The sequence below is a fragment of the Vicugna pacos genome, chromosome 13 (assembly GCF_048564905.1).
Source record: "Vicugna pacos chromosome 13, VicPac4, whole genome shotgun sequence".
Lineage (NCBI taxonomy): Eukaryota > Metazoa > Chordata > Mammalia > Artiodactyla > Camelidae > Vicugna > Vicugna pacos.
This window is the reverse complement of record NC_132999.1, coordinates 17,596,391-17,624,083: the sequence shown is the minus strand read 5'-3', so window position 1 is coordinate 17,624,083 and position 27,693 is coordinate 17,596,391. Positions and strand designations below refer to the sequence as shown.

Sequence of the window (27,693 nt, the reverse complement as noted above, 5' to 3'; positions counted from 1 at the left end):
CTCTAGGGTCTCCAAAATACTATAATGAGAGAAAATAATCTGGAACCAGATTGCAAGTGTCTTCAAATTATACACTGTGATGTTTGTAATTTATTCTTGGCAATGGAAAGGTAATGAAGGTTTTCTAGCAGCTAAATGCCATGTTCAAACCTGTGTTTAGGATATATCAGCATGCTAGGATGGTAAGGTGGAAAGAAAATTGAAATAGGATCAAAATACATAGGTTGAATGCCTAGATTTGTTACAGACTACGTAAACTTAGAAAGTTTCTATAACCTTCGTTTTATTCATTCAAAAAATAAAGGTTGAATTAGATGATCTTTAAAATCCCTCAAAATATTTTGGGAACATATGAGATGGGATTTGTAGCAATAAGAAGAGGAAGAATGCCAGTAAAATAAAATTAGGGAAAGGAAATAAAAGCCAGAAACTGGAAAGTGTCAATGGCAATAGAAAAGGTGGAGCTGATTATGAGAGAATAATTCAATGCGGGGAGAAGGGAGAGGAAAGAGCCACAGGTGCTTATAAAGTTCTGACTCTAAGAGGTTGCCTCTTTCTTTGGGCTCCCTGGTCTGTATTCTACTGCTACTCACATATTTAGTGCTGAAAACTACATAAACATGTCCTCTGATTGGTGATAACTCAGTCTGGAGATCACATTTAGGAATAATAACTAACACAATCTAATTTTTAAATTATTTGAGCTTGTCTAAAAGTGGTTATTTTTAAAATACCCTTTTTAAGTATAAAATATTTCAAAACACAATTTAAAAAAAAAAGTGTTTTAGTACATACCTTTTAAAACAGGAAGCTGACGATAAGCTGCAAGTTTTGGCCTAAATATATTTTCCATTATAACTCGTTCCATAAAAAATAAGTCCTGTTGAAATTTGTCAGATTTCAATACTGCATCTGAGTGGTTTTCTTCATCATTGTGGATTTTAGCCAGAATTACATTTTCTATATCCATTAGAGAACTACCTTCACTAACTGTGAAATAACAAACATAATGCAATGATGAAATAATTCAAATAATATTAGATGGTTTGTACATTCTAAAGATTTAAGAAATGACATTCTGCCATTACTATTCGTTTTTCTCCAGTATTCAACAATTTCAACAGACATTCATTGAATGCCTTTTATATACCAAGCACTTGCAAGATAGATATGTAGATATAGATATATAGATACATAGTTATCTTTTTGGAATTCTTCACCATTCAAAAACATGCTCTTTTTCAGAAAATGAGCAATGACAACTCACAAGGTAACTTGTATCTCTATATTTTTATTCAAATTGAAATAAAATCATTGTCAGTCTTCAGATTAAGTTTTGATTTGATATTGCTCTAAAGGAATACTACACTACTGTTAATTTTGTGTTAATGCTATAACAAATTACCAAAAACTTAGCAGTTTAAAACCATGCCAATTTATCAGAGTTCTGTAGGTTAGAGGTCTGACCCAAGTCTCACTGGGGTAAAACTGATAAATTAAGAGGGTTATGCTCCTTTCTGAAGGCTCTAAAGGAGAATTCATTTCCTTGGCTTTTTCAAATTCTAGAAGCCACCAACAACCTTTCCTCCATCTTCAAAAAACAGCAACATTGCATCTCTCTAACATATTTCTGTCATTACATTTTTCTCTGACCACCACTGCAAAAAGTGCTCCAATTTTAAGTACCCATGTGATTAGTTTGGGTCCACTTAGATAATCCAGGATAATCTCCTCCTTTGAAGAGCCTTAATGTAATCACATCTGAAAAAAACCTCTTTTGCCATGTAAGGTTATTTATTTACAGGTTCCAGAGAAGGGCATGTGTATATATATGGAGAATGATTATTCTGCCTACCACATTACTTAGTAAAAAACAGAATGAAGGGGAATCCTGCATCTGTGAATATGGAGTAGACACATCTTTCCCTATTCCTCCTGCTTAATGCATTATATATAAAACATAGGAAACCTTTGAAACTCTTTGATAGAATAAGGCAGAGCAACAGGAGAGTTCAGGACCTAAGGAATGACACAGTGGTGAGTCCCCTGGGTTTCTTATTGCTGCAAATACTCCAGGCAAACCTCCTGTCTCTAACCAAAAGACCAGGGAAAAAAAACAGCCTTGCAAGAAAGAAAGCTTTTAGATTATAACCACTCTACTCCAGACAAAAACCACAGAAAAAACTGTAGCCCCACTTATTCCACAAATTCCACTAGCCAAGGGAGAAGCCTACACTTCCATCCTTGCCAGGCTCTAACCAGGCACCCCAACCTCCTGGCCCTCCAGTGGGCGTGGTGTCAGAGGCTCAGTAAGGAGTCAGGACTTTGAATCTACCAAATATAATGACTGTGCTGCCTTGTCTGCAATGCCAGTGGAGACCAATTGGGAAACATGGAATTGCACACCCACCTGGCAGTGACAAGGTGCCCCTTCTTCTCCCCATGAGAACAGTCAGAGTTGGACTGAGTCAGAACTTACAGCACTGCCCAACAGTAATAAAGCCAAGTCCCAATCCACGATGTCAGGGAGTGGTAATGAGGCACTCCTACTCTTCCCAGCCGTGCAGTATCAATGGAAGCCAGAGCTCCCCACCTGCCCCTGGCCACCAGTAATGAGGAGATCCCCTCCTTCAGTGTAATTGAAGGCCAAGTGGAGAACATGGACTTTTACTCCCACCTGGAAGAAATGAAGCAGTAAATTCCCCTGTCAGAATAGTGTCACACAAAGCCTGCTTAAAAGGGGAGGTTTAAAGAAGATCTATTTCTCATGACATAATACCCAAAATTTCTAAATTTCAACTGAAGATCATTCATCATCCAAAGAACCAAGAAAATCTCAACTTCAGTGAAAAAAAAAGTAAGTAAACAAAATCAATAGATACCAATACTGAGACGACAGAGATGTCTGGATTATCTGACAGTTTAAGGCAGCCATCAAAAGAAAACATTTCAAGTATTTTTGGACACACTTGAAACAAATGGAATACTAGAAAATACTATCAAAGAATAAAACCCATACAACAACCAAATGAAAATGTTAGAATTAAAAAGTGAAATAACCAAAATTTTAAATTTCATGGGTGGGCTCAACGGAAGAGGACAGAGGAAAGAATCAGTGAACTTAAAGAGGGAACAAAAGAAATTACCCAATTTAAACAACAATTGAGTAACTATTACTGCCATAATTATCCCAAGACTAGGTACCAGAAAACTAGGGAGGCCCTTATGCCCCTCTGAAATTATTCACACTTGCCAATCCTAAATTGGCTAACTCTGACTCACCCATTCCTTCCTACAGAAACCTCAACCAAGGCTTCTGTTCATATATTCTACCTATTTCCTCTGCCTCCTGACCAACTCTTGTGCTACTTTGTGTAGCCCAGAGCATTGAATTCCCTCTCCTCTTGAGATCTGGGAGTACAACAAGCTGTATTTCCAATAGCAATTGTGTCCTAATCTGATGGTTTTGTCACACCAGAATAATAATAAAATCCACACTTTAAAATAATGTTGTCTACAAGAAATCCAACTTAAATGTAAAGGCACAGACAGAATGAAAGTAATGGAATAAAGAATGATATACCATTTTAACACTAATCAAAAGAAGTGAACTAAATATATTTAATATCAGACAAAGTAGACTGTAGAGCAAGGAATATTATCAGGGATAAAGAGGGGGTAGTGGTAAACCCTGTGGCTGTTACTGTTAATTTTTTTTTTTTGCAATGCAAGTGCCTAATTTAAACTTGAATTGCCAAGGTATCCATTTCAAAGAGGCATCCACTTCAAAAACAGCTATCCTGAGTAAACACATTGTCAGCTACACTAGATAAAGAGCCAGGCTGCCTCCCTTCACCGAGGTTCTTTTGTTTTAAAGATCTTGGTTGATTTTAATAACTAACCATTTGGGCTACTTTTTTTTTCCTCTTTCCCCGCTTTAAATTCCTGTTCTTATGTTTTAAGTTGACCAACAGAGAGTGAGCCTAGAAACCCTTTCTCAACCTCAATAAAAGCAGAACCCCAGGCCTATTCTCTCTCTCTCTCTCTCTATATATACCTTGCTGTGTGGTCCCAGGTGTACTGTATAATTTCCAGGTCTATAAGTAATAAACAATTTTTTTCCAGGTTCCCTGATAATTACTGCTGAAGGCCATCTTGCAATCGTAATAAGAACCACAAGGGCTGGTTCAACCACAACCTGGTTGTTGAAAGGTTGAGACTGGCACAAAACAGAGGAGCATTCCATAATGATAAAGTGGTCAAGTCTCCAAAAGGATACAGCAGACCTAAATGTTTATATAGCAAAACTAAGGTTACAAAATACATAAGGCAAAAACTGATAGAACTTCAAGGAAAAAAATAGAAAAATTCACTTACCAACTCATTTTATTAGGCTACCATTATTCTAACACCAAAACTGAATGAAGGCATTACAAGAAAGGAGAATTACAGAACAACATCTCTCATGATAATAACGCAATAACCCTCAGCAAAATATTAACAGATTTAATTCAATAATGTATAAATAGAATTATATACCAAAACCAAGTAGGATTTATGCAAGGCTACTGCGACATTCAAAAATCAAGTATTGTAATCTATCACATCACTAAGCTAAAGAATAAAAATCACATGATTATATCAATAGATTCAGAAAAATTATTTAACAAAATCTAAAATCCTTTCATGATAAAAATTCCCAGTAAACTGGGAATAGAAAAGAACTGCCTCTATTTGATTAAAAAAAAAAAATCTACATAAAGCTTCAGCTAACATCATACTTAATGATGAGAAACTGAAAACCTTCTCTCTAACATGAAACAAGGGGACAAGACTAAGATGGCAGTCTTGATATCAGGAACAAGACTAAGATATTCACTCTCACCACTTCTATTTGATATTGTACTATAAGTCCTAGCCAGTAGGATAAGACAAGAAAAGGAAATAAAAATCATCCAGATTGAAAAGGAAAAAAAAATCATTTCATTCATAGATGACATGATTTTCTATGTAGGAAATCCCAAAGAATTGTCAAAAAAAAAAAAGTTCTAGAACTAATACGCAATTACAGCAAGGTCATGGGATATAAGTTTAACATACAAAAGTTAATGGCTCTCCTATAAACCAGCAATGAACAATTGAAATTTGAAATTAAAACAATGATATTACTTATATTAAAACCAAACAATTATATGCTTAAGTCATAAGCCAACAAAATATGTACAGGATCTATACGAGGAAAACTATAAAATGTTGATAAAAGAAATCAAAGAAGATTCATACAATTAAATTTTCATGCATAGAAGTCTCACTGTTGTTAAGAGGCCTATTCTCCCCAGCTTGATCTGTAGATTCAATGCAATCTCAGTTAAAATCCCAGCAAGTTATTTTGTGGATATCAACAAACTAATTCTAAAGTTCATGCTGAGGCAAAAGATCAAGATAGTTAGCACAATAATGAAGAAAAATATAGGACTGACACTACCTAATTTTAAGAATTACTGTAGAGCTACAGTTAATGAAGACAATGTGGTATTGGTGAAAGAACAGACAAATTGATCAGAGGAACAGAACAGAGAGTCCAGAAATACACCCACACAAATATAGTTAACTGATACTTGACAAAGGTGTAAGGTCAATGGAGTCTTTTCAACAAATGGACAGTGAGACATCCATATGCAAAGAATTTTAATCTAGACAGAAAGTCTAGTCTAGTCTAGTCTAAACTTTCACAAAAATTAACTGAAATGGACCTTAGACCTAAATGTGAAATACAAAACTATAACATTTCTAGAAGACAATATAGGAGAAAATCCAAATTCCCTTGAGTTTGGTAATAATTTTTAGATATAACACTAAAAGCATAATACAAAAAAGAAAAATATATTAAATTGGACTTTATTGAAATTAAAATTTCTTGGTCTACAAAAGATATTATTAAGAAAGGCTGAAATAAGTCACCAACTGGGAGAATATATTTGTAGAACATGTATCTGATAAAGGACTTGTAACCAAATTACATATAGAATTCATAAAACTCAGCAATAAAAAAAGATCCAATTATAAATGAAAAAAAATTCAAAATAGACACCTCACCAAAGAAGAGATACAGATGAAAAGTAAGCCTATGAAAGGATGGTCAACATCACATGTTATTGGGGAATTGGCAAATTAAAACAATAATGAGATACCACTACACACCTTTTAGAATAGCTAAAAATTGATTAGGATGGAAGAGTAGAAAGATCCTGGTCTCCCCTACTCCCAGGGACGAGCCAAAACTACAACTACATATAGAGCAACTATCTCTGAGAACAATCTGAAGATTAGCAGAAAAGATATTCTACAACTAAGGATAAAAAGAAAAAGCCACAAGGAGATAAATGGAAGAGGCAGAGACGCCATCTGGCCAGACCCACACCCTCAGCACAGTGATCCACAGCTAGCAAGGGTATCACAGCAGTTCAGGTCCTCTCTGAGGAGCAAGGGGTCCACGCCCCACTTTGGGCTCCTCAGTCCAGGCGACATGCTCTGGAAAACAAGCCCATGTCCAGTAGAGCCAAGGGCTATATTCCTACCGAATACACAGAGATTCTGATCTTAAAGGGTACACATACAAATTCACTCAGTCTGTGTCCCAGTGAAGAGGCAGCCGTTTGAAAAGTGTAAATGAAAGAGATTCATGGGCTAATTTTAGGGTATGTGCCTCCAAGGTGCAGGGATCTGTTGAAACTTTCTCTGGATACAAAGTCATTGACAGGCAACAGTTTTTTTGCTCACATTCTACCTAGCTAACCTGGCAGTCACTATTTCTGGTTCTTCCCACCCACCTTACTGGCACTGCTCACACTGCCCTAGGTTCACACACAGATACACTCCAGAGGCCCTGCACCCTACCATCCCACCACACCTAGCAGGCACCCGCAGCAGGCACCAGGGCCCCTCCAAAGCAGCTGTCCACAGTGCCACACCTGGCAGATAACTTCAGCCAGGGCAGATGTCCAAAAATGGCTCGCACCCCAGGGCTGGCCCAACACACCAGAGTGTCCTCAATAGTCATTACTAGGCCTTATAGGAAGCTGTACTGGGGGCCAGTCCTACACACTAGTGCACCGACAGCAATCACAACCCAGCCACAACAGGAGGCTACATGTAGCACACATAGGGAACACTCCTGGAGAACCTGGCTCTGTGGCTGAGGGAAACATGCTAGTGGCCCTCACAAGGACACCATCTAATAATAATAAAACCACACATGTTAGTCCAGAAAACAAGTCTCAATAAACTTAAGAAGATCAAATCATATTAAACATCTTTTCTGACCACAAAGGTATGAGACTAGAAATCCAAGAAAAAAAAACTAGAAACACAAGCATGTAGAGTCTAAACAACATGCTACTCAACATCCAATGGGTCACTGAAGAAATCAAAGAGAAAATCAAAAAATACCTTGAGATAAATGAAAATGGAAAAACATGAACAAAACAAAATTCATAGATGCAGGGAACAGCATGATGGTTATCAGAGGGGAAGCTAGGGGTAAGTGAAATGAGTGAAGAGGGTGGGTTAATTGTAGAGGGACAGACAGTAACAAGACATACTGTGGTGATTACTTTGTAGTGTATACAAAGATTGAATTATTATGTTGTACACTTGAAACTAATATAATGTTACATACCAATTTTGCCACAACTGAAAAAAAAAATGAAATAAGTAAAATCTTACTTTTTTCTAAAGTGCTCCCTGGTGCTCTTTGGTCCCAATCTTTAGAAGGCACAGTTGCTTTACTACTTGAATCAATTGTAGGTTGTTTCACTGGTAAAGATGAAAGCTCCATAGCATTATAAGAATCATACAAATCCCAAGCAGTGGACATTATGCCTAAATAAAGAAACAGAAAGGTAAAGATTATTTTAAACCAAATTCTAATATTTTAGCTTATCCATAACAAGTTATAGCAAAATCTAAGATAAGAATATTGTTTAGGGGAAAAATACTATTGTTTTACCACAATGGCAGGAAGTGGATAAAGGTGAAAAATAAATTAATCATGAGGACACCTTAAGAGATCCTTAGACATTACACCATTTGCATCTACAAATACCTTCATATTTTAGTAATAGCTCCGAATTATCCTCACCATCCTTTTCTGATCTCCACACTTCCTCCCTTCTGTCCCCAACTGGTACCACATAATCTCATCAGTTTCTCAATATAGGGCTACCTTGATATGGCCCTGAACAACTATAACAAGGTTTTAATGTACTTTTACTTATGGTTAACATATAACACGCTATATTCTACAATACTTCTTATTTGTAATCATCTAATTCCATTTTTATCAAGTAAAATTTTCTATATGTGTAAAGATTGTACTTGGAAAAGTGTTCCCAAGAAAGGTATAGAATGGCTTGGTTATTACCTTCTCTCTTTAAATTTTTAAGTTATCTATATTTATTCAAATGAGAAATATATCAGTGGTCTCCAAACAAAAATTGGCAATGTTATTTATCTTCAAATTTAAAAATGAAAACCTCCCAACCCTCTTTATTGCTGATATAACAATGAAACTCTTATATGGCAATTATTATATCAGTGACTATGTAATAATACATCCTTACATGCTAACCTTACTAAACTTTCAGTTAAAGTACAGTGATTTAATAAAGAATTATTTTTTCTGAAAATCAAAACAGGACCTAGGTCTAATAAATTACTTCATTGTTAGAACCCCTATTTTCATGATATAAAATGAAGGAGCTTCGGTATTTAATGATGTTTTCAATTAGTAAGAATGTCAGCTCACATTTCATAATAACTTACGAACTTACCTTAAAAGGATCTAACAAAGTCATACACAGAGTGAATACCTAATATATTTTGCTGAATTGAAGAGGGTACACTTTCCATGCTCATAAAGGAAAAGACTTTAGACAGAAATGATTCCTTTGAATATTAAATTACCTAACTTTCTTTTTCTCCCTTTAACTAAAAATTTAGTAAGCTGAGCATATAGGAATATATTGTTACATGGTCACTAATGAAATAATTGCTACAGAGATACATATACAAGTTATAAATGATCAATGTAAAATGTTAGGGTGATTTAAAATTGTTTCTTTTTTAAAGATAACAAGAAACATTGGTTTAGGTAACATCATTACATTTATTCATTGGAATAAATTTAATTAACCTTAGAAACAAAATCTAAGAAGCAGATATTATGTACATGTCATAATCTCATGTACAAGGTAGAATAATAAATAATAAATAATTCTGACTTCGCAATTTTGTACTGTCATACACTGTTAAAGAAATCTTATTTTAGCTATGATCAGAAAAAAGTATTCCCAATATACCTGTGTTTTGAGCATTTCTGAGTGTAAGATACGTGTAAATAGTTTTTACAAGTTTTAAAACATTGTTTCCAACCACTAGTTTAATTCAGACTATAAAAGAGTAATACTTGGCTACATAACATTTATAGAAAAATAATTTTACTTTTTAGTTGAGTAAAAAGACACGCTTACTATATATAAAAGAAAAGGTAAATGACTCGCATTTCCATCACCTAGAAATAATAACTGCTAACATTTTTGTGCATGTCCTTCCAGATTGACATAAATATATACATGTGTTTATAATGAACAAATACATATGTATATTTTTAATTAAAATGAGCCTCAAATCACACATACCTTAAACAATTTTTTATTGTAGGATAATATACTTAGAAAACAAACTGGCTTTATGAAATCTACCAAGTTTTAGGATTTAACTGTATTTTCAAAAGTTGCCCAGGAAGATTTATTGAGTTATCCATTTATTTGAAACACCACTTCTGTAATAAATTACTATATTTACTGTATTCTGTTAGGTGGGAAACTTTTTCCTCAGTTTTTGTGAATCTTTGTAGAGGCAACTTCAGCTAAATTGACATTTCCGGTCTTCTCTATTTCCCACACTGACTTACTGCCATGGAAAGAGAAGTGACTAATCCCACAGGAGAGTTTAGGAGAAGGAACCACAGCTCAGCCATTTCTGGATTTTTCTGGTAAGTCTGTTCACTTGCAGAAAGCATGCATTCTGATCTGTTCTCACCCATACATAGCAGGTCTGGCTTATCTAGCTGTGCCAGTTACTGCTGGTAAGATCTATTCTGGAGGGAAGAAATACCAAATCCACTTATCTGTGGATTTAAGGCTACATTTTTCAATTAACTTCATCAGTAATAAAGGCAATATCTTCATTTCTATCTCTCTGACTCCTGAATCTCTTTCCATTTCAACCAAAATCAGGCAAGGAAGACATGCTTTTTATTTTTTGATCCATAAAATCTTATTATTTACTTGGTCTGTATCAAATTCTTTAGTATAAATTAAACCATTGTTTTAGTAAAATCTTTATTGTGAAACACAGACCTTCGCAGAAGAGAGTATATTTCATATACGTGTAAGGTAAAGAAAGAATTAATACCATGTACTCACCAACGAGGATAAGAAACAACATCTTCAGTTGCCTACAAGCACCATGGACACTATCCTAAGCGTCTTCCTTCCAGCCACCTCCAACAGAAGTACCCACATTTCTTAACTTTTGTTTTGATCATTCCTTTGTTTGGGGGTTTGTTCTTCTGTGGCAAATGCTATTGGGGTCCTGCCCATATCCACTCTGCATTACCTTTTACTCACATCTCCAACTATCAGCACCTGCATTTAAGTCTGGCTACCCATGTTCTAGGACCCTTTCACGAGGGAGGACAGGATTTCTGAAGAGTAGCATTCAGTATGCATAGGGTTATTTAATCCCCCTGGTTTTTTGTTTTTGGTTTTTCGTTAAGTACCCATGTCTTGAACTGTGCCTGATGTTCCCCAGCTAAAGATCCTCTATTTTGTCCTCTCTAGAGAAGAAATTTCTGATGTCTTTCAGGGTAGAAAAGGGAAACTTATCACTTATTCAGACCATGTGTTTAATTCCTTTTTGACTCTATTATATTTTTCAGTGTGTGTGTTTACACATTTTGTTTATCCATTCATCCATTGACAGACATTTCAGTTTTTCCGCTTTTTGACTATGGAAAATACTGCTATTATGAACATGTGTGTGCATGTATTTGAGTACCTATTTTCAATTCTATGGGGTATATACCTAGGAGTGGAATTGCTGACTAATATGGCAATTCTGTTTGAGGACCTACCAAACTCTTCCACAGTAGCTGCACCATTTTATGTTCCCAAAAGCAGTGTATAGAGGCTTCAAAGTCTCAACTTTCTTGTCAACACTTCTTTTTGTGTTTGTTTAATTATAGTCATTCTAATGGGTAAGAAGTAGTAACTCATTATGGTTTTCATTTGCATTTCTCTAATGATTAATGACATTTAACAATTTTTCCTGTGCTTGTTGACCACTCATTTTTCTTCGGAAAACTGTCTGTTGAAGTCCTATGCCCATTTTTTAATTGCATTGTTTGTCGTTTTGTTTTTAGATTACAAAATTTCCTTATATATTCTGGCTACCAGACCTTAACAGAGATAGGATTTGTGAATATTTTCTCCCATTATGTAGGTTGTCCTTTTACTTTTTTGATGGTTATTTGATGCACAAAAGTTTTTAATTTTGATGAAACCCAATTTATCCATTTTTTTTCTTTTGTTCTCCAGGCTTCCAGTATCATATCTAAGAATCTACTGTCAAGACAAAGGGCAGAAATATTTATCCTAATTTTTTTCTAAGAGTTTTATAGTTTTAGCTCTTTCATTTGAATCATTGATCCACTTTAAGTTAACTTTGATAGAAGTGCAACTTTATTCTTTTGCATGTGGCTATCTAGTTGTCCCAGCGCTGTTTACTGAAAAGACAATTTTATCTTCATGAAATGGTTTTAGCATCTTTATCAAAAATCATTTAGCCATATATGTGAGGGTTTACTTCTGGAATCTCTTTTCTATTTTTTTGGTCTATATATCTTTTATGCTAGTACTATCTTATTTTGATCACTATAACTTACAGCAAGTTTTTAAATCAGGAAGTATGAGGCCTTTAGCTGTTCTTTTTTGCGATTGTTTTGGCTACTTGGGGATCCCTTTATAGTCCATATAAATTTTAGGATGTTTATTTCTATTGTTGAAAAAAGTGTTTGGGATTGTTTTGGGTAGTAGTCACCTCTTAACAATATTAAGTCTTTCAATCCATTAACACAGGATGTATTTCCAATTACTCAGGTCTTCTTTCATCTTTTTCTAGCAATTTTTTTGCAGTTATCAATGTACAAGTTTTTCATTACCTTGGTTAAATTCATCCCTAAGAATTTTATTATTTTAGGTGCTATTTTAAACACAATTATTTTCTTTCTGGATTGTTTGTAGATGGTGTATAGAAATACAATTGAATTTTGTGTGTTGATCTTATATTCTGCAACTTTCTATTTTCTATATATGATATGATAGATGTTAATTAAACCTATTGTGGCAATCATTTCACAGTATATGTAAATCAAACCATCATGCTATACACCTTAAATTTATACAGTGATGTATGTCAATTATTTCTCAATAAACTGGAAAAAAGTAGTGGAGTCTCTTGTTAGCATATAGTTGGGTCATGGTTTTTTTTGTTCCAGTTTTATTGTCCTTTATCTAAAATCCATTCTGTCAATCTCTGCTTTTTAATTGGAATGGTTAATCCATTTATTTAAAGTAATTACTGTTCAGGAAGGACTTCTGCCATTTTTCTATTTGCCTTCTTCATGTCTCATATTTTCTTTGTTCTTCAAATCATCCCCGACTGTCTTCTTTTATATTTAATTTATATTTTTATAGTGTATCATTTTTCTTTCTCATTTCCTTTTCTGTAGTTTCTAAGTTATTTCTTGGTGCTTGCCTTGGGGAATAAAATTAATTTCTTAAAATTTTAACAACCTATTTTGAAATAATACTACCTTACTTCAATCATACAGAAGGTAGCCAAATTCCACCCCCTTTATGTTGATATCGTCACAAATTACATCTTTATATTTTGTATGCCCATTAGCATAGATTTATAATTATTGTTTTATGTGTTTATTTTAAATTATATCACAGAAAAATAGGAGTTACAAACCAGAATTACAATACTGGTTTTTGTATTTACCTATGTAGTTACTTTTACTAGTGTTCTTTGTTTCTTCATATGTTTTCAAATTCTATCTAGCATCCTTTCATTTCTGCCTGAAGGACTCCCGTTAGCATTTCTTGTAAGGCAACTATACTAGTGCTGAATTCCCTTAGCTTTCAGTTATCTATGAATATCTTAATTTCTCCTTGACAAGGATATATTCAATTATAATTATTTAATTAAATTTCTCCTTCATGAGGATTATTTGAAGGATAGAATTCATGTTTTGTTTAATCAAATTTGGGAATATTCAGGCCATTGTTTCTTCAAATATTCTTTGTGCGTAGTTTCCTTTAGCCTTATGAAAATATTTAATACAACTGGTCTAAAATCTTTGTCTAATAAATCTAATGTCTGTACTTCCTCAGGGAGATTTTGTTAATTTCTTCTTTGAATGAGCCTTACTTTCTTGTTCCTTTGGAGCCTTTGTAATTTTTGTTGACAATTGAACATTGTGAATATAATAATGTGGTAATTCTGGAAATCAGACTCTTTCTCAGGATTTGATGTTATAGTTCACTGTGAGTGGTAGTTGTTTGTTTGCTAAGTCATTTTTCTAAACTATTTTTGTAAAGTCTGTATTCTTTGTCATGTATCATCTCAGAAGTGTTTGATTTTTAGCTTTTGGTTAGCTAGCATCCTGACAGAGGTTTCCCTGAACCTCTAGATTTCTCTTCCCTCAAAAACAGAAAAAAAGAAAAGAAAAGAACGGAAGAGAAGGAAAGAAAAAGAAAAAAAGAAAAAAAAAGCCTTCCAGTCTTTGTAGGTTGGCCCTATGTGTAGGAATTCCTTCAATGCTTGGATAGGCTGCTTAAAACTATACCACAGCTTTCACTTCCTGCTTGTACTGAATCTGGAGATTGGTCAGAAGTGTACAGTTATGATCTTTTCAGGTCATTTCTGAGCATGCATCCTGTGCTAGGCATACACATGATGTTCTAAATTCCCTTCTATATGCAAATCTTTTCAACACCTTAATTTCCTGAAGAAACTCTCTCCCCTGATTTTTCTCCCAGGCTTTCAGTGTGTGTCTCGTTTGACTCCTCAGGAAGCAATTCATTTGCTTTACAATGTTTTTGAAGAATGCAATACGCCTATTGCCTGAGAGAGTTCTGAGTTAGGTAAAAAAAAAAAAAAAAAGAAGACAAATGCCTTGAGTCAGTCCTCCAGGTAGCCCCTAGACAGGTTAAAACATACAAACCAAGTTCTTCGAGAATAAAGTCCGTTCTGTTCCCTCCAGGTCTCACACTGAGATGGCAGACTGCTATCTTTAAGACCATCACCGTACGGAGGAGGGGAGCGGTACAAGAACAAGTAAAGATGCTACAGAGATTTCCCACTAATTATAAGTTGCCCTTCTCTTGATTTAGCACTTCCTTAGAAGTGTGTCTATTTTAATCTTTTAAAAGAACTAGTTTATGGTTTTGATGAGTAATAAAGGCTGTTAAGATTATAACCTTTCTTCTAATTACCCCTTTGGCCACAGCTCACAGATTTTTTGGCAATGCTGTGTTCTCAAGGTTGTTAATTTATAAACATTGAAAAATAGTAAATGTAGTGGTTAAGAGCTCAGGCTCAAGAATCAGACTGTCTGGGAGTATCACCGTCCACCACAGTAACGGAATGGCCTAGGGCAAGTTAGCTCACTTCCCTTTGCCTGTTTCTTCTTCTTTATAGAATAATGGGAATAATAATAGCTACTACCTCATAGGGCTGTGGTGAGAATTAAATCAGCTAATACACAGGCATATCTCATTTATTGCAATTTGCAGATACTGCGTTTCGTTGTTTTTTTTTCCCCCAAATTAAAGGTTTGTGGCAACCCTGAATTGAGCAGCTCTATCAGCACCATTTCCAACAGCGTTTGTTCACCTTGTGTCTGTGTCACATTTTGGTAACTATCACAATATTTAAACTTATTCATTACTGTTATAGTTGTTATGGTGATGTGTAATCAGTGATCTTTGATGTTACTATTGTAATTTGAGGTGGGAGCGGGGGGAACCACAAACCATGCCCATGTCAGACAGAGACCTTATTCGATAAATGTGTGTTCCACTGCTCCACTGACTGGCTGGTCCCCCATCTCTCTCCCTCTCCTCGGTCCTCCTATTCCCTGAGACACAACAGTATTGAAATTAGGCAAATTACTAACTTTATAGTGATCTCTAAGTGTTCAACAGAAAGAAAGAACAGCACATCTCTCACTTTAAATTAAAAGCTAGAAATGATCCAAGCTTGGTGAGGAAGGCATGTTGAAAGCTGAGATAAGCCAAAGGCGAGGCTTCTTGCACCAAACAGCCAAACTGCAAATGCAAAAGAAAAGTTCCTGAAGGAAATTAAAAGTGCTGCTTCAGTGAACACGTGAATGATAAGAAAGCAAAACAGCCTTACTGCTGTATGGAGAAAGTTGTAGTGGTCTGGATGGAAGATCCAATCAGTCACAACATTCCCTTAAGCCAAAACCTAATCCAGAGCAAGACACTAACTCTCCTCAATTCTGTGAAGGCTGCAAGAAGTAAGGAAGCTGCAGAAGAAATGTTTGAAGGTTGATTCATGAGATTTAAGGAAAGACGCTGTTTCTATAACATAAAAGTGCAAGATGAAGCAGCAACTGCTGATGTAGAAGCTAAAGCAAGTTGTCCAGAAGATCTAGCTAAGATAATGAAGGGGCTACACTAAACAACAGATTTTTCAGTGTAAATGAAACAGTCTTGTATTGGAAGAAGATGATGCCTAGGACTTTTGTAGGTAGAGAGAAGTCAATGCCTGGCTTCAATGCTTTGAAGGATAGGCTGACTTTCTTGTTAGGTGCTAATGCAGCTTTAAATCAAAGTCAGTGCTCATTTACTATTTTGAAAATCTTAAAGCCCTTAAGAATTATGCTAAATCTACTCTGCCTAAACTCTATCAATGGAACAACAAAGCCTGGATGATGACATGTGCAGACTTCATGGTTCACTGAATATTTTAAGCCCACTGTTGAGATCTACTGCTCAGAAAAAAAGATTCTTTTCAAAATATGACTGGTCATTGACAGTGTGCCTGGTCACCCAAGAGCACTGATGTACAACGTACAGTGAGATTCATGTTGTTTTCATGCCCACTAACACAACCTCCATTCCGCAGTCCATGGATCAAGGAATCACTTTGACTTTCAAGTCTTATATAAAAGATATGTTTCATAAGGCTATAGCTGCCATAGATAGTGATTACTCTGATGGATCTGGGCAAAGTCAATTGGAAACCTTCTGGAGAGGACTCACCATTCTAGTTGCCATTAAGAGCATTCATGATTCGTGGGAAGAAGTAAAAATATCAACACTAACAGGAGTTTGGAAGAAGTTGATTCCAACCCTCATGGGTGACTTGGAGGGGCTGAAGACTTCAGTGGAGAAAGTAACTACAGATGTGGTGAAAACAGCAAGAGAACTAGAATTAGAAGATGTGAATGAATTGCTATAATTTCATGATAAAACTTGAGTGGATGAGGAGATGCTTCTTACACATGAGAAAGTGGTTTCTTGTGATGAATTTACCCATGGTGAAGATGCTGTGAGGATTGTTGAAATGATGTCAAAGGATTTAGAATATTATATAAAGTTAGCTGTTAAAGCAATGGCAGGGTTTGAGAGAATTGGCTCTAATTTTAAACAAAGTGCTACTGTGGGTAAAATGCTATCAAACACATTACAGAGAAGTCACTCACGAAAGGAAAGTCAATCAATGCAGCAAACCTCATTGTTGTCTTATTTTAAGAATTTGCTACAGCCACCCCACTTTCTGCAACCACCAACCTGACCAGTCAGCAGCCATCAACACTAAGGCAAGTTACTCTACTGAAAAAAAGATTATGATTCACTGAAGGCTCTAATGATGGTTAGTATTTTTTAGCACTAAAATATTTTCAATTAAAAATACACTGTACATTTTTTAGACATAAAAACACTTAATAGACTACAGCATAGTGTAAACGTAACTTCTATATGCACTAGGAAATCAAAAATTCTTGTGAATCACTTTATTGTGATATTCACTCTATTGGGGTGGTTTGAACCAAACTTGCAATATATCCCAGGTATGCCGGTACATAAAAGGTCTAAAATAGTGCTTGGTATATTTTAAATTTTATTAGTTGTGGTCAATATTCTTTGTTACAGTAAACAATAAGTTTTTATAAATGTTTCATAAAGATTTGAAGAGTACAAAATTCTATGATAGAGTTTGTATGAAAACTAAGATTGATAATTATGTTATTCAAATCTTCTGTATCTGTATTTATTACTTGTTAACTTAATTGTCAAACTCGGAAAGCTGTAGATCACAGTACCCAGCTACTTTTGTGATCTGGCCAAATTATTTCTATTTTTGCCTTATATATTTTAACATTTATTTGTTAATTGATAGACTCAAAGAATGCATATTAAAATATGGTAACTTATCAAACAGAATGAAATAGAAATTACCTTTGTCTTCCTTTATGATTCTGTCACACTGAACTTCTTTATTCTTTGGTGCTCCATTAATAGTCTGCATCATTCTTTCAACATACAAGTCATTGCCTAATCTATTTCGACAAAGGGTCTCATAATTCTTGTTTCTCCGGCTATAAAAAATAATGTATACTCTACTCATTAATAAAAATTATTACCACATGTATCTATTTGTACTATGCTTTTTCTTAAAATTGCCTTCTTTAATGTGGATTGCACCAAAAAGTGAAGTGAAAAGTTCAAAACACTCCTTAGGAAAAGAATGCATTAAACTACCTCCAAAGGACGCTTTTACACCATAGCTTCCCTACAACTTTCAGTACCCACCCACAATATATTAGCATTATCTTCACATAGGTCTTATGAACTTTGATGAAGACATTTAAAGCTATAAATTTCCCTCAAAGTACATCTTATAATATGTATCATTTTCATAATTGTTTAGTTCTGAGTATTTCTTCTTTGGTTCATGAAGAATTAAATAACTCTGCTTCTTAACTTCTGAAAGCATTATGTGATTGTGTGTCTATGTTTCAGTTGAAATTTACGTTACTAATTTTTCTTTCCACTGTGCTCAGAGAATTTAGTTTATCTGATACCACTTCTCTGAAATTTTCAAAACCTTGCTTCATGGCCTTGTACATGGATGATTTTTATAAATGTTCCATGTGTGCTTGAAAAGAGTGTGTTCTCATTGTTGAATTCCAGGTTCTATACATGGCCATTCAATTATGTTTTGAGTTCAAATTTTCTGCAACTATACTAATTTTTTTAATCTGATTGATCCATCAGTTACAAAGAGAGGCGTGTTTAAATCTCCTACTTTAATAACTATCAGGTTCCCAATTTTTGCTTCATTTATTAAGCAGTTATTTTATTAGGAATATTCAAGTTTAGAATTATCATACCTTCCTATCATTATGAAGTGACCTTCTACATCCATAGTAATGCTATCAGTTTGTTTCTCTGTAGAAGATATGTTTTTTCTTCTTCTTTTTTTTTAAATCTTTTAATATTTGGTATTCTGGAGTATGAGTTACAATGCACTGAGTCCATTTGTGTGTGTGTGAATTTCTTTTTATTTATTCCTATATCTGTGGAACGGTATTTTTCAGTAGTTAGAGGAAATCCTTACTGACTCTCTCTGAATAGTCTTCTTTCCCATTCTTTCTGTTTTGCCTTTTTGGAATTGATGTATGTTAGACCCTTATTTTATTATCAGTATGTTTTAAACTTCTCTTTGATACTTTATATCCCATTTTTCTCTCCAAGCTTCATTTTGTATAATTTGCCTAGATCTATGTTCCAATTTATTAAATATCTATTCAATTATGTCTTGTTTAAATTTTAAATGCTTTTTTAATATCAAAGATTAAATCAATGTTTACTTTTTAACTGTAACAATTATGTAACATACTTTATTTTAAAGTTCTTTTTAGATATTTTTTCAGTTACAAGTCATCATTTTGATAGTTTCTTAGTGTTACCGATATTTTAACTCTTATCTTTTATTTAAAGACCTCACATACATTTTATACCCTATACTTGATAATATCATTATCCATATTCCTCAGGATCTAGATCTAGGACTTTTTTAAAGTTCTCATTCATAATGACTTGTTTCTTTATTGCTTTGGTGTAATTTTACTAAAGTCAAGCTGAGCGAATCTTAAGAGTCTAAATGGGATATGCTTTCCTCCAGAGAAGGTTATGATAGTAGGTAGGACACCCAATTGACCAGCGACCACTTGAGATAACTGGGATCCTTTCAAGGGTCTTGGCTTAATACAAGAATCTCTGTGTTAATTCTCTCAATTCGTGGGGAACCCAAGACTTGCTGGGTCTTAGATCCATGTGCTAATATTAACATTTGCATCCAGCATCTCTCCCTCTCTGATTTCAGATCACTTATTCATCCCTTGGTTATTCATTTCCTTTCCTTTTTTTTTTTTTTTTTTGGTTCTAGGAGCTTTCCTTTACATCTCATGAACTTTAAAAAGTATGCTTATCAAGATCTAATTGTACTACATTTTATAGTCCAAACAATTTTATAATATTTTATATTTGGGTTAAAAATAATACCATAAAATTATTTTAGTGATGAATTTTTTGTACTATGAATCAAATTATACTTGAAGATAATCTTAATAACTAACATAATAATCTATTTATATAGCCATATTAATTTCAGACAGAGTGGACTTCAGAGCAAGGAAAATTATCAGAGATAAAGAGGGGCCTTACATAACGATAAACAACTCTTAATGTGTATGTGCCTAAGAACAGGGTTTCAAAATACATGAGGCAAAAACTAAAATCTTTTTATATTCATCAATAAAGAAAAACAAAATCTACTCTAATATAGTAAATTCAGTTATTTCCCCATAATATATTTTCCCTTCTTAAGTTTTGAATATAAAAATAGCAGTCATTTCTTTTTAAATTGAAAATAATTTATGTATGCATAAAGGAAAAGATTCATTAAAACCTATTTTGAGACTTGGAAGCTTCCTTTCATTCTCTGGTTATTTGACATAGTCACTCACCTACTTTTTAAACGAATATGGAAAAGGTATGGGTTTCTCCTCTAGAAAGAGCATACAGCATAAACACCTTACCTGTAATTTCACGGGGCACGTGTATAACTTTACATATAATTTCACCAGGCACATACACCACCAGTGTTTTTCCAGAAATCCCCGAAGACAAAACAAGGATAAGAACCTCTGACTCAGCATTCAAGTTGTAAAAGCAATATAAACAATTGAGCCATACATACCTTAGTTTCTCAGCTTCTTCAGATTCTACAGAAACCATGACTGTTGGTAGGTTAAAAAATCTCATTGTTTCTGTCTCTGTGAGCATTATCTCTATCGTCTTCTCCAGGTCTTCTTTTGTTACAGTTTTTCCAGGTGTTGACCTCATAACTCGTAAATCTAAAATACATGACTTAGTAAAAATCATTTACTAATTGCTATTTTTAATTTTCATTTTGCCAAAATATCATGATGAGTCATCCATTGCAGGTGGCCTTATATGGTCAAGGAATAGGCCATCTTTCGAGATGCAGTCTATTTAATCCCTCTGAAGTCAAACTGGATCCTATGGGCCAGAAACAGTATCTGTTACTGAAAGGTCAAGCCTACCCCAATCTCAAATGTGTAGTCATAACTCCAAGGGCATCCCATTACATCTATCCCATAATATTAACAGGGAGACTGGGGTGAGTGACTGTTGATAACACTCAAGAGGAATAAGGGCAAGTGTATTTTGTGGATAGAATGCAATCCTTCTCTGGGCCCTGAAGTTAATTTCTAGTCTATATCTATAACAACTTTTTGTTCTTTTACTTGTCCTTAGGACAAATTTCACTGAGGATGGAGTTTCAGGGTGTGGGAGATAAAGAGCCATGGCAAGGTATATAGGTCAGCAATGATTCTCAAACTTTAGCATGCAACAGAATTACCTGGAGAGCTGGGATTCACCCCTAGACATTTTTTTATATTTAATAAATTTTAATTATAGAACAGCTTTACATATACAGAAAATTTGCAAGAATCTTACAAAGAGTTCCTGCATACCCTACCCAGTTTTTCCTTTTGCTAACATTACCATGGTACATTTATCCCAACAAATAAATCAATATTGATGCTTCATTATTATCAAAAGTCAGTACTTTTATCCCAATTTCCTTAGTTTTTAACTAACATCTTTTTTCTTTTCCAGGATTTCATGCAGTATATACCGCATTAAGTCATCATGTCACATTAGGCTTCCCTAGACTTGGACAATTTCTCAGACTTCCCTTGTTTTGATGACCTTGAGTTTTGAGGAGTACTGGTCATGTATTTTGTAGGACGTCCTTCAGCTGGGTTTGTCTGATGTTAGACAGGGGTCAAGGATTTCTGGAAGGAAGACTACAGAGGTAGTGTCATTCTCACCATATCATATCAAGGGTACATGCTATCAACGTGACTTACTACTGATGATGTTCACCTTGACCTTGAGCTAGAGTTTGCCAGGTTTCCCTGCTCTGAAGTTACTCTTCACCTCCCTCTCTACATCCAGTACTCTTTAGAAGGAAGTCAACAAGAAAAGCCCACACCTAAACAGATAGGGAGTTAAGTTCCAACTTCTTGAGGGAGAAATACCTACATAAATTATTTGGAATTCTTTTGTATAGAAGATTTGTCTGTACTCCCCTATTAATTTATTTATTCAATCATTTATTCATATCATTATGGAATCATGAATATTTACTTTAGGTTATAATCCAATATTAAACTATGTATTTTGTTGTTGAAATTGTTCCTGCTTTGACCATTGCAACCTCCTTCTATTGGCTGAGGTGTCCCTTTCCCATACCCCTGCCATTTTTAGTTTGTTCAATGTAGAGGTTTTTTTCTTGGTACTTGTTTACTTTCTGATTCACCTTATATATTCTCTGCTCCAGTCTAGAATCAGTCCTTTCTCCAAAGATCCCTGGTTCCTTTTATTGGAGAATGGTATTAGAAACCAAGATTTGGGCACTGTATATGCTTGTTTCTACTGGGATGTCATTTTTCTAGGCTTTCTTAGCAGACAGAGCTAAGAAATACTTGTGTCTATAGTAACCCATATACACGTATATATCTATATCAATATATATATATTAATCTGTACCTATATTAAGCTAAACATGAGTTTATATTAATGTTTCTGATTCTCATCCAATACCACACAGATAGTTCTAACCTTCCTCCCTCGTCTGTCTGCAGTCTCCCACTCCAATGACAGTGAGAAATCTGATTCTTACCATCTGCCTTCCATTTATTTACATGTAAAATCCTAGTATACATGTACAGTGATTCAGAGTTGTTAACCTACACTCCCAATGAAAACTGAAATTGAATACTTCCATTGAAAATCAACTAGAATATAGTGGTTATGTGCAGTTTCATGTTTTTAATTTTACAGTCTCAGTTTCAACATTTTTTTAGGTCTATACCTCCTCTCCCACCCCCACTCTCTCAGGGAGGTTATGTCATACATTTGTAAAGCAGTTAGATTCTTATGTCCCAGTCTGTATTCCATTCAAGGGTCCTCTGATCTCTTAACTGTGCTTTTTAAAAAATGTAGTATATTAAGGTTTACTTTTTGTGCTGTAAGCTTCTATAGATTTTGATAAAAGCATAACGTTATGTGTCCACCACTACAATATCGTATGGAATAGTTTCACCAGTTTAAAAAACCTACTGTACATTTCTTATCACGTGGGAAGCTTTTAAAAATCTTGATGTTCAGGCTTCATTCCAAAATAACTGAATCAGAATTCTAGACATGTGATCTAGACATCAATATTTTTAATACTAAATCAGAAACTGTTACACATTAGAATCATGTGGGAAAATTTTAAATATATTTATATTCAGAAGTGCATTACAGCTGGCCTGCACCAGCTTGCAAGGGGCCGTTATTAAATTATCAGGAACTTTGTGAGCTAATTGTTAAATATAATCATTGTTCAAAATTATATTATATAAACTTACAATTAAATAAATATTAAAAACAAAGATAATAACCACTTACCACTTCCTACATTATTAAATTTTACTATTACCTAAGCTCTTGCAGTTATTTATATCTTACGGTAAAAACACCAAATAATGATGTTCTACTAAGCATTTCTTCTAAACTTCCCATTCAGAAATTTCATGTTGGTAGCTTAAAATCTGCTGGTGGTGTTGAGTGAGTAAAAGTACTTAAACCATGGAAATTGGTAAATATTACACATCAGGACTTCCCCTACCTCTGAGTAGTTTTACACGTGCCAGCACACCACTATTTATGCCTAAACCCTACTGCCAGAGACTTCAATACAATTGGCCTGGAGTAAGATTTGAGTGTGGGAAATTTTAAGAGATATACTAGACGATATCAGTGTGCATTCAAGATTGAGAAATATTGCTCGAGTCTGAAAGAGTGGCCAGGTGGTAGAAGTAGAACTGTTTAGGTGGGATTCATTTCAGAGAATGACTTTGTAGTTAGAATTCACCTGCACCTGGCCAAGATGACAGAAACATCTATACTATTCTTCAAGACTTCTGAAGATGAAATTTTGTTTGTTTGTTTGTTTGTTTGTTTTTGATATAGACCAGTAGAGAAAGACCTCAAAAGCAAATCATTACATAAAGATTATTTGTCTTTATCTTAAGAGCAATGCAAATCCATTTCAAGGTGTTTTAAGCAGGGAGAATGTGATTAGATTGTGTTCTTAAAAAGATCATTCTGGATACAGCCTGGAAAACCAAACTGGAGGATGGCAAGAATATACATAGAGACCGCTGGAGGAGGTTAGGACAATAATTCAATTCCCTTTGTCCCCCTCTGAGAGGATGGGCTTCTTCCTAGAACAGACATTACTAATTGCCTGTTTTAAGCCTTTTTTCCTTCCCTTGCTTCTTTCTGTTAATAGAGGCTGGGAAATCAGTCTTTGGCTTTCCTAGCCTCTCTGAAAGCTAATGGTGGCGATGTGACACAGTCTGGCCAGTGAGATAAAAGCAGAAATACACAGGAAAGAGGCTTCTGGGAAAACCGTTATTTTCCTCCCAAATGAGGGAGATGCGACTGGTGCTACAAGGAAGATCTTTCTTCATGTTTCTGCCTTTAATGTGGATGTAATATCCAGAGCCAGGGCAGGTATTTTGAGACCATGAGGCAAAAAATGGGAAGAAAAGGCTTAAGAAGAGAATAGCAGAGCTGCCAATCCAGACTTTGACACAATTAAGCCACAAAAGCAAAGCCAAAAGCTATCTAGCTTTAACTTCTTTTAATGTGGGAAAAATAAGTCTCTATTTGTTTAAGCTAATAGCAGTTGGGTATTCTGTTACTTGTCAGAGGCATTCTGTCACATATGCTAACATCAAAAAGAAAAGTTCACCAAGCACGTTTCTAACCTTGTCAATAATTTCACTAACCCTCCATTATCATCTTAGAGGAAAAGACAACCTTACTGCACTCCAACGCAAATTACCCTGAAGTTAAGTACTCACTTCTCCCAGCACTTCTGATCAACCATTACGTCCTCATTCCTTTATCTTCACTTGTATAATCCTTTGCATTACCTCATGCTTTATCCTCTGCCTAGAACGGGCCTCTCCTATTTGTTCTCCTGACAAATCACTAATCATCTTCAAAAACCAATTTAAAAGTCAACGATATTTCCATGAACAGTCTTTTTTTTTTCCAACCTCAAAGTAGTTAATCTTTTCTTTTTAAGTGCCCCCATCACGTTCTGCATATGTCTTATTATGGCATTGACTACAGTGTATCAGAATTGTCTGTCTCCTGAGTTAGAAGCTGAGCTCTTTTAAAATCGGGCCTGCAATTCTTGAGGCTGGTGTTGCAAAGGAGTCACTTTGAGAATTTTTTAAATATATAATAAATATTACCCTGGTAATTCTCACATAGCTACTTCACAGGCCAGCATTTGGGAAAGATTATCATAATTTTTCTATCTCAAGTACCCCCAAAATAATGAACATATTTGCTAAAGAAATAATGAAGTTACTTAAATGATTGTACTTTCATTACCTGTAAAACTGTACAATCTTTCCCGTTTATAGGATGGTTCTTCTAGGTCTTCTGCCATTGATTCAGTAGTGGATACACTTGACTTAGAGACTGTACTGCTTCCTAAAACTGACCTTTAAAAATGAATAACATTATTTATTTATTTAGATGTCCTCATGGGAAATTAAATGTTTAAATGAAAAACTATCAGATTGAGAAATCAAATATACTGTAATCATATGAGCAAAATTGATAAAAATAAGTTATTTTTAAAATATTAAGTTGATTTTTAATGTTCCTTGAGTTAAAAGTCATTTAAAATATATTTTAGAGATAAGACATGTCAAACCTATGCCTACAGTCCTTCAGTGGATTTCCAGCAGTATGCTAGGATAAAAATCCAAAATACAGCCTACCTATCCAGACTCTCCATCTTAACTTCATTATCACTATTCCCTTTCCTCTTTTTTTTTTTCCCCCAAGTTCCTCAGTCCTGTGGAGCTCTGTTATCTCAGGGCCTCAGCCTGGAACACTCTTCCTTTCATTTTTCGCCAGGTTTCTGCTCATTATTCACATCTCATTTTAAATGCAATTTATTCAGTTTGATAAAGGTCCTCTCAAGACTTAATTAAAATAAAATCTATATACTTGATGGGAAATCAATACACTGAAGACTCAAAAAATAACTTCCTTAAACATACATTACTTCATGATATTATACATTTTTTTCCCCTTTCTATTTATGGTTCCAACCGTCCTCCAAAAGGTGGGGTTCACTTTACTGGCACATGCTTTGTTTTTCAGATAACTCCCCCAACTTCTGTATGCAAATTTGGAGGCAGACTCTAGACCAGCATATTTTCTCCTAAAATTTCATGCTTAGTTAACACCTGGAACTTTAAATTTGTCAGACTGAAAATTACACACTCAAATATTTTCCCATAATCTTTAGATTGTTTTAGGAGCACTGGTTTATTATTGAAATGACTGAGCTTTTCTATGGTAAGCACTGCACGTTTTCATCATATAAGTATCTACATAATAAATGCAGAATATGTTATTTACAAAAAAGTTATATCACAAGAGAGAAATCAAACCTTAGGAGAACAAAGATTTGTATGGAAGAATAGGGGTAAAAAAGAAAAGCCACTCCTTCCCCTAACATGCAGCATAAAAGAAACTGAAGAAAACCGAAGAAATATGTCTGTAATGCTAGGCACCATCTTTTGGTTCTTTAGGAAATCTTGAGTAAAACCAATATATTTTTTCACAAATGTTTTGGTGTAACACAGGGGAACTCTTAAGATATGCAAAGTTCTGCATCTATTTAAAACATGAGAGGAACACAGAATGGCACACTAAGATGAGAGTGGGGCTGGGGGACTGGAGACAACAGACACCTAAGTTACACACATGCAACTTAAATGAAAAGAAAATACATAACATACAAAAAAGAACTCTAGAATATTATACTCTACCTTGTAAACTGCCCTAACATACTTGGATTTATTGTATTCTGATACAGGCTATAGGAAGCTATAAAGTCTGATGTATAGGATCCTTCCTGTGATGTCAACAGTTTATTTGGCTTTGCTGCACCAGTATGTGGATCCGGATGGTAAAGAGGTCTGGGAGTGACATCAACTCCATGTGCATCAATCACCTGTAGAAAATGGTTACTTAAAATAAGTAAAAAAGATGGGTTTCTGAATAATGGGTCCTAGAAAACAGAAATGAATGTAATAGACAAAAAATAATGTTTGTAAGATAGGCTAAACATGAAAAACTGAATGATATAAGATTTCATGCTTAAAAAGTTTCTTCATTGAGTGTTACATTTTTTAAAAAGTCTTATTCATGTTTTACCTCCACACAAGTAATACATATTAATTTTGAGAAAATTCAAAAAGGTAGAAAAATAATTTATTTAGATTGCTAATATTTTAGTATATTTATTTCTTATGTATAAACTGTAAAAAACCCACTATTTTCCACTTAACATTTTATTAATAAACATTACTCAAGTCATTACACATCTTGGCTTATTTGTTTTTGGCTAACTTTTAATCTTTTAAATTATGAAATTTAATACATATAGAAATGAAATTAGAATATAAACATATGGTTAAATAATATAAAGCAAATGTTCTCATAATCACAACTAAAGTGAAAACTGGAACACTGATAAACCTCCAGACTTTGCCCTTTCTGGATTACAAAGAGCTCCCCTCACTCTTGCCTCTTCTGGGTTACAGCCTCACCCTCCTCTCCAATGAACAGCATTAACTTGATTTTGGTAATCATTTTCTTTCTCCTTTTATTTTTTTTAATAGTTTTATTAGTTTGCATTCCTAAAGAATAGCATTTACTCTCTATAACTTGTACTGAAGTAAAAATATATGTATATACTGAGATGTGCACATACAAATGTACAGCTTAATGAATTTTCACAAACGGAAGACACCCAGGTACCTAGCAATCAGATTTAGAAAGAGAA

The 27,693-nt window shown here is 34.5% G+C and overlaps 1 protein-coding gene across 2 annotated transcripts in view; it reads right to left on the bottom strand.

Annotated features, from left to right (window-relative positions):
• Nucleotides 1-27,693, bottom strand: part of DNAI4 (dynein axonemal intermediate chain 4) — a 77,680-nt gene that overhangs the window by 26,329 nt on the left and 23,658 nt on the right. For both annotated transcript variants that reach the window (XM_031683445.2, XM_072974243.1), the window contains exons 3-8: nucleotides 26,675-26,859; nucleotides 25,218-25,330; nucleotides 20,425-20,581; nucleotides 17,619-17,758; nucleotides 7,726-7,881; nucleotides 796-990 (exon numbers count right to left, since the gene is read on the bottom strand). In XM_031683445.2, coding sequence (XP_031539305.1) covers nucleotides 796-990; nucleotides 7,726-7,881; nucleotides 17,619-17,758; nucleotides 20,425-20,581; nucleotides 25,218-25,330; nucleotides 26,675-26,859 — 946 coding nt within the window. The remainder of the gene's footprint in view (nucleotides 1-795; nucleotides 991-7,725; nucleotides 7,882-17,618; nucleotides 17,759-20,424; nucleotides 20,582-25,217; nucleotides 25,331-26,674; nucleotides 26,860-27,693) is intronic.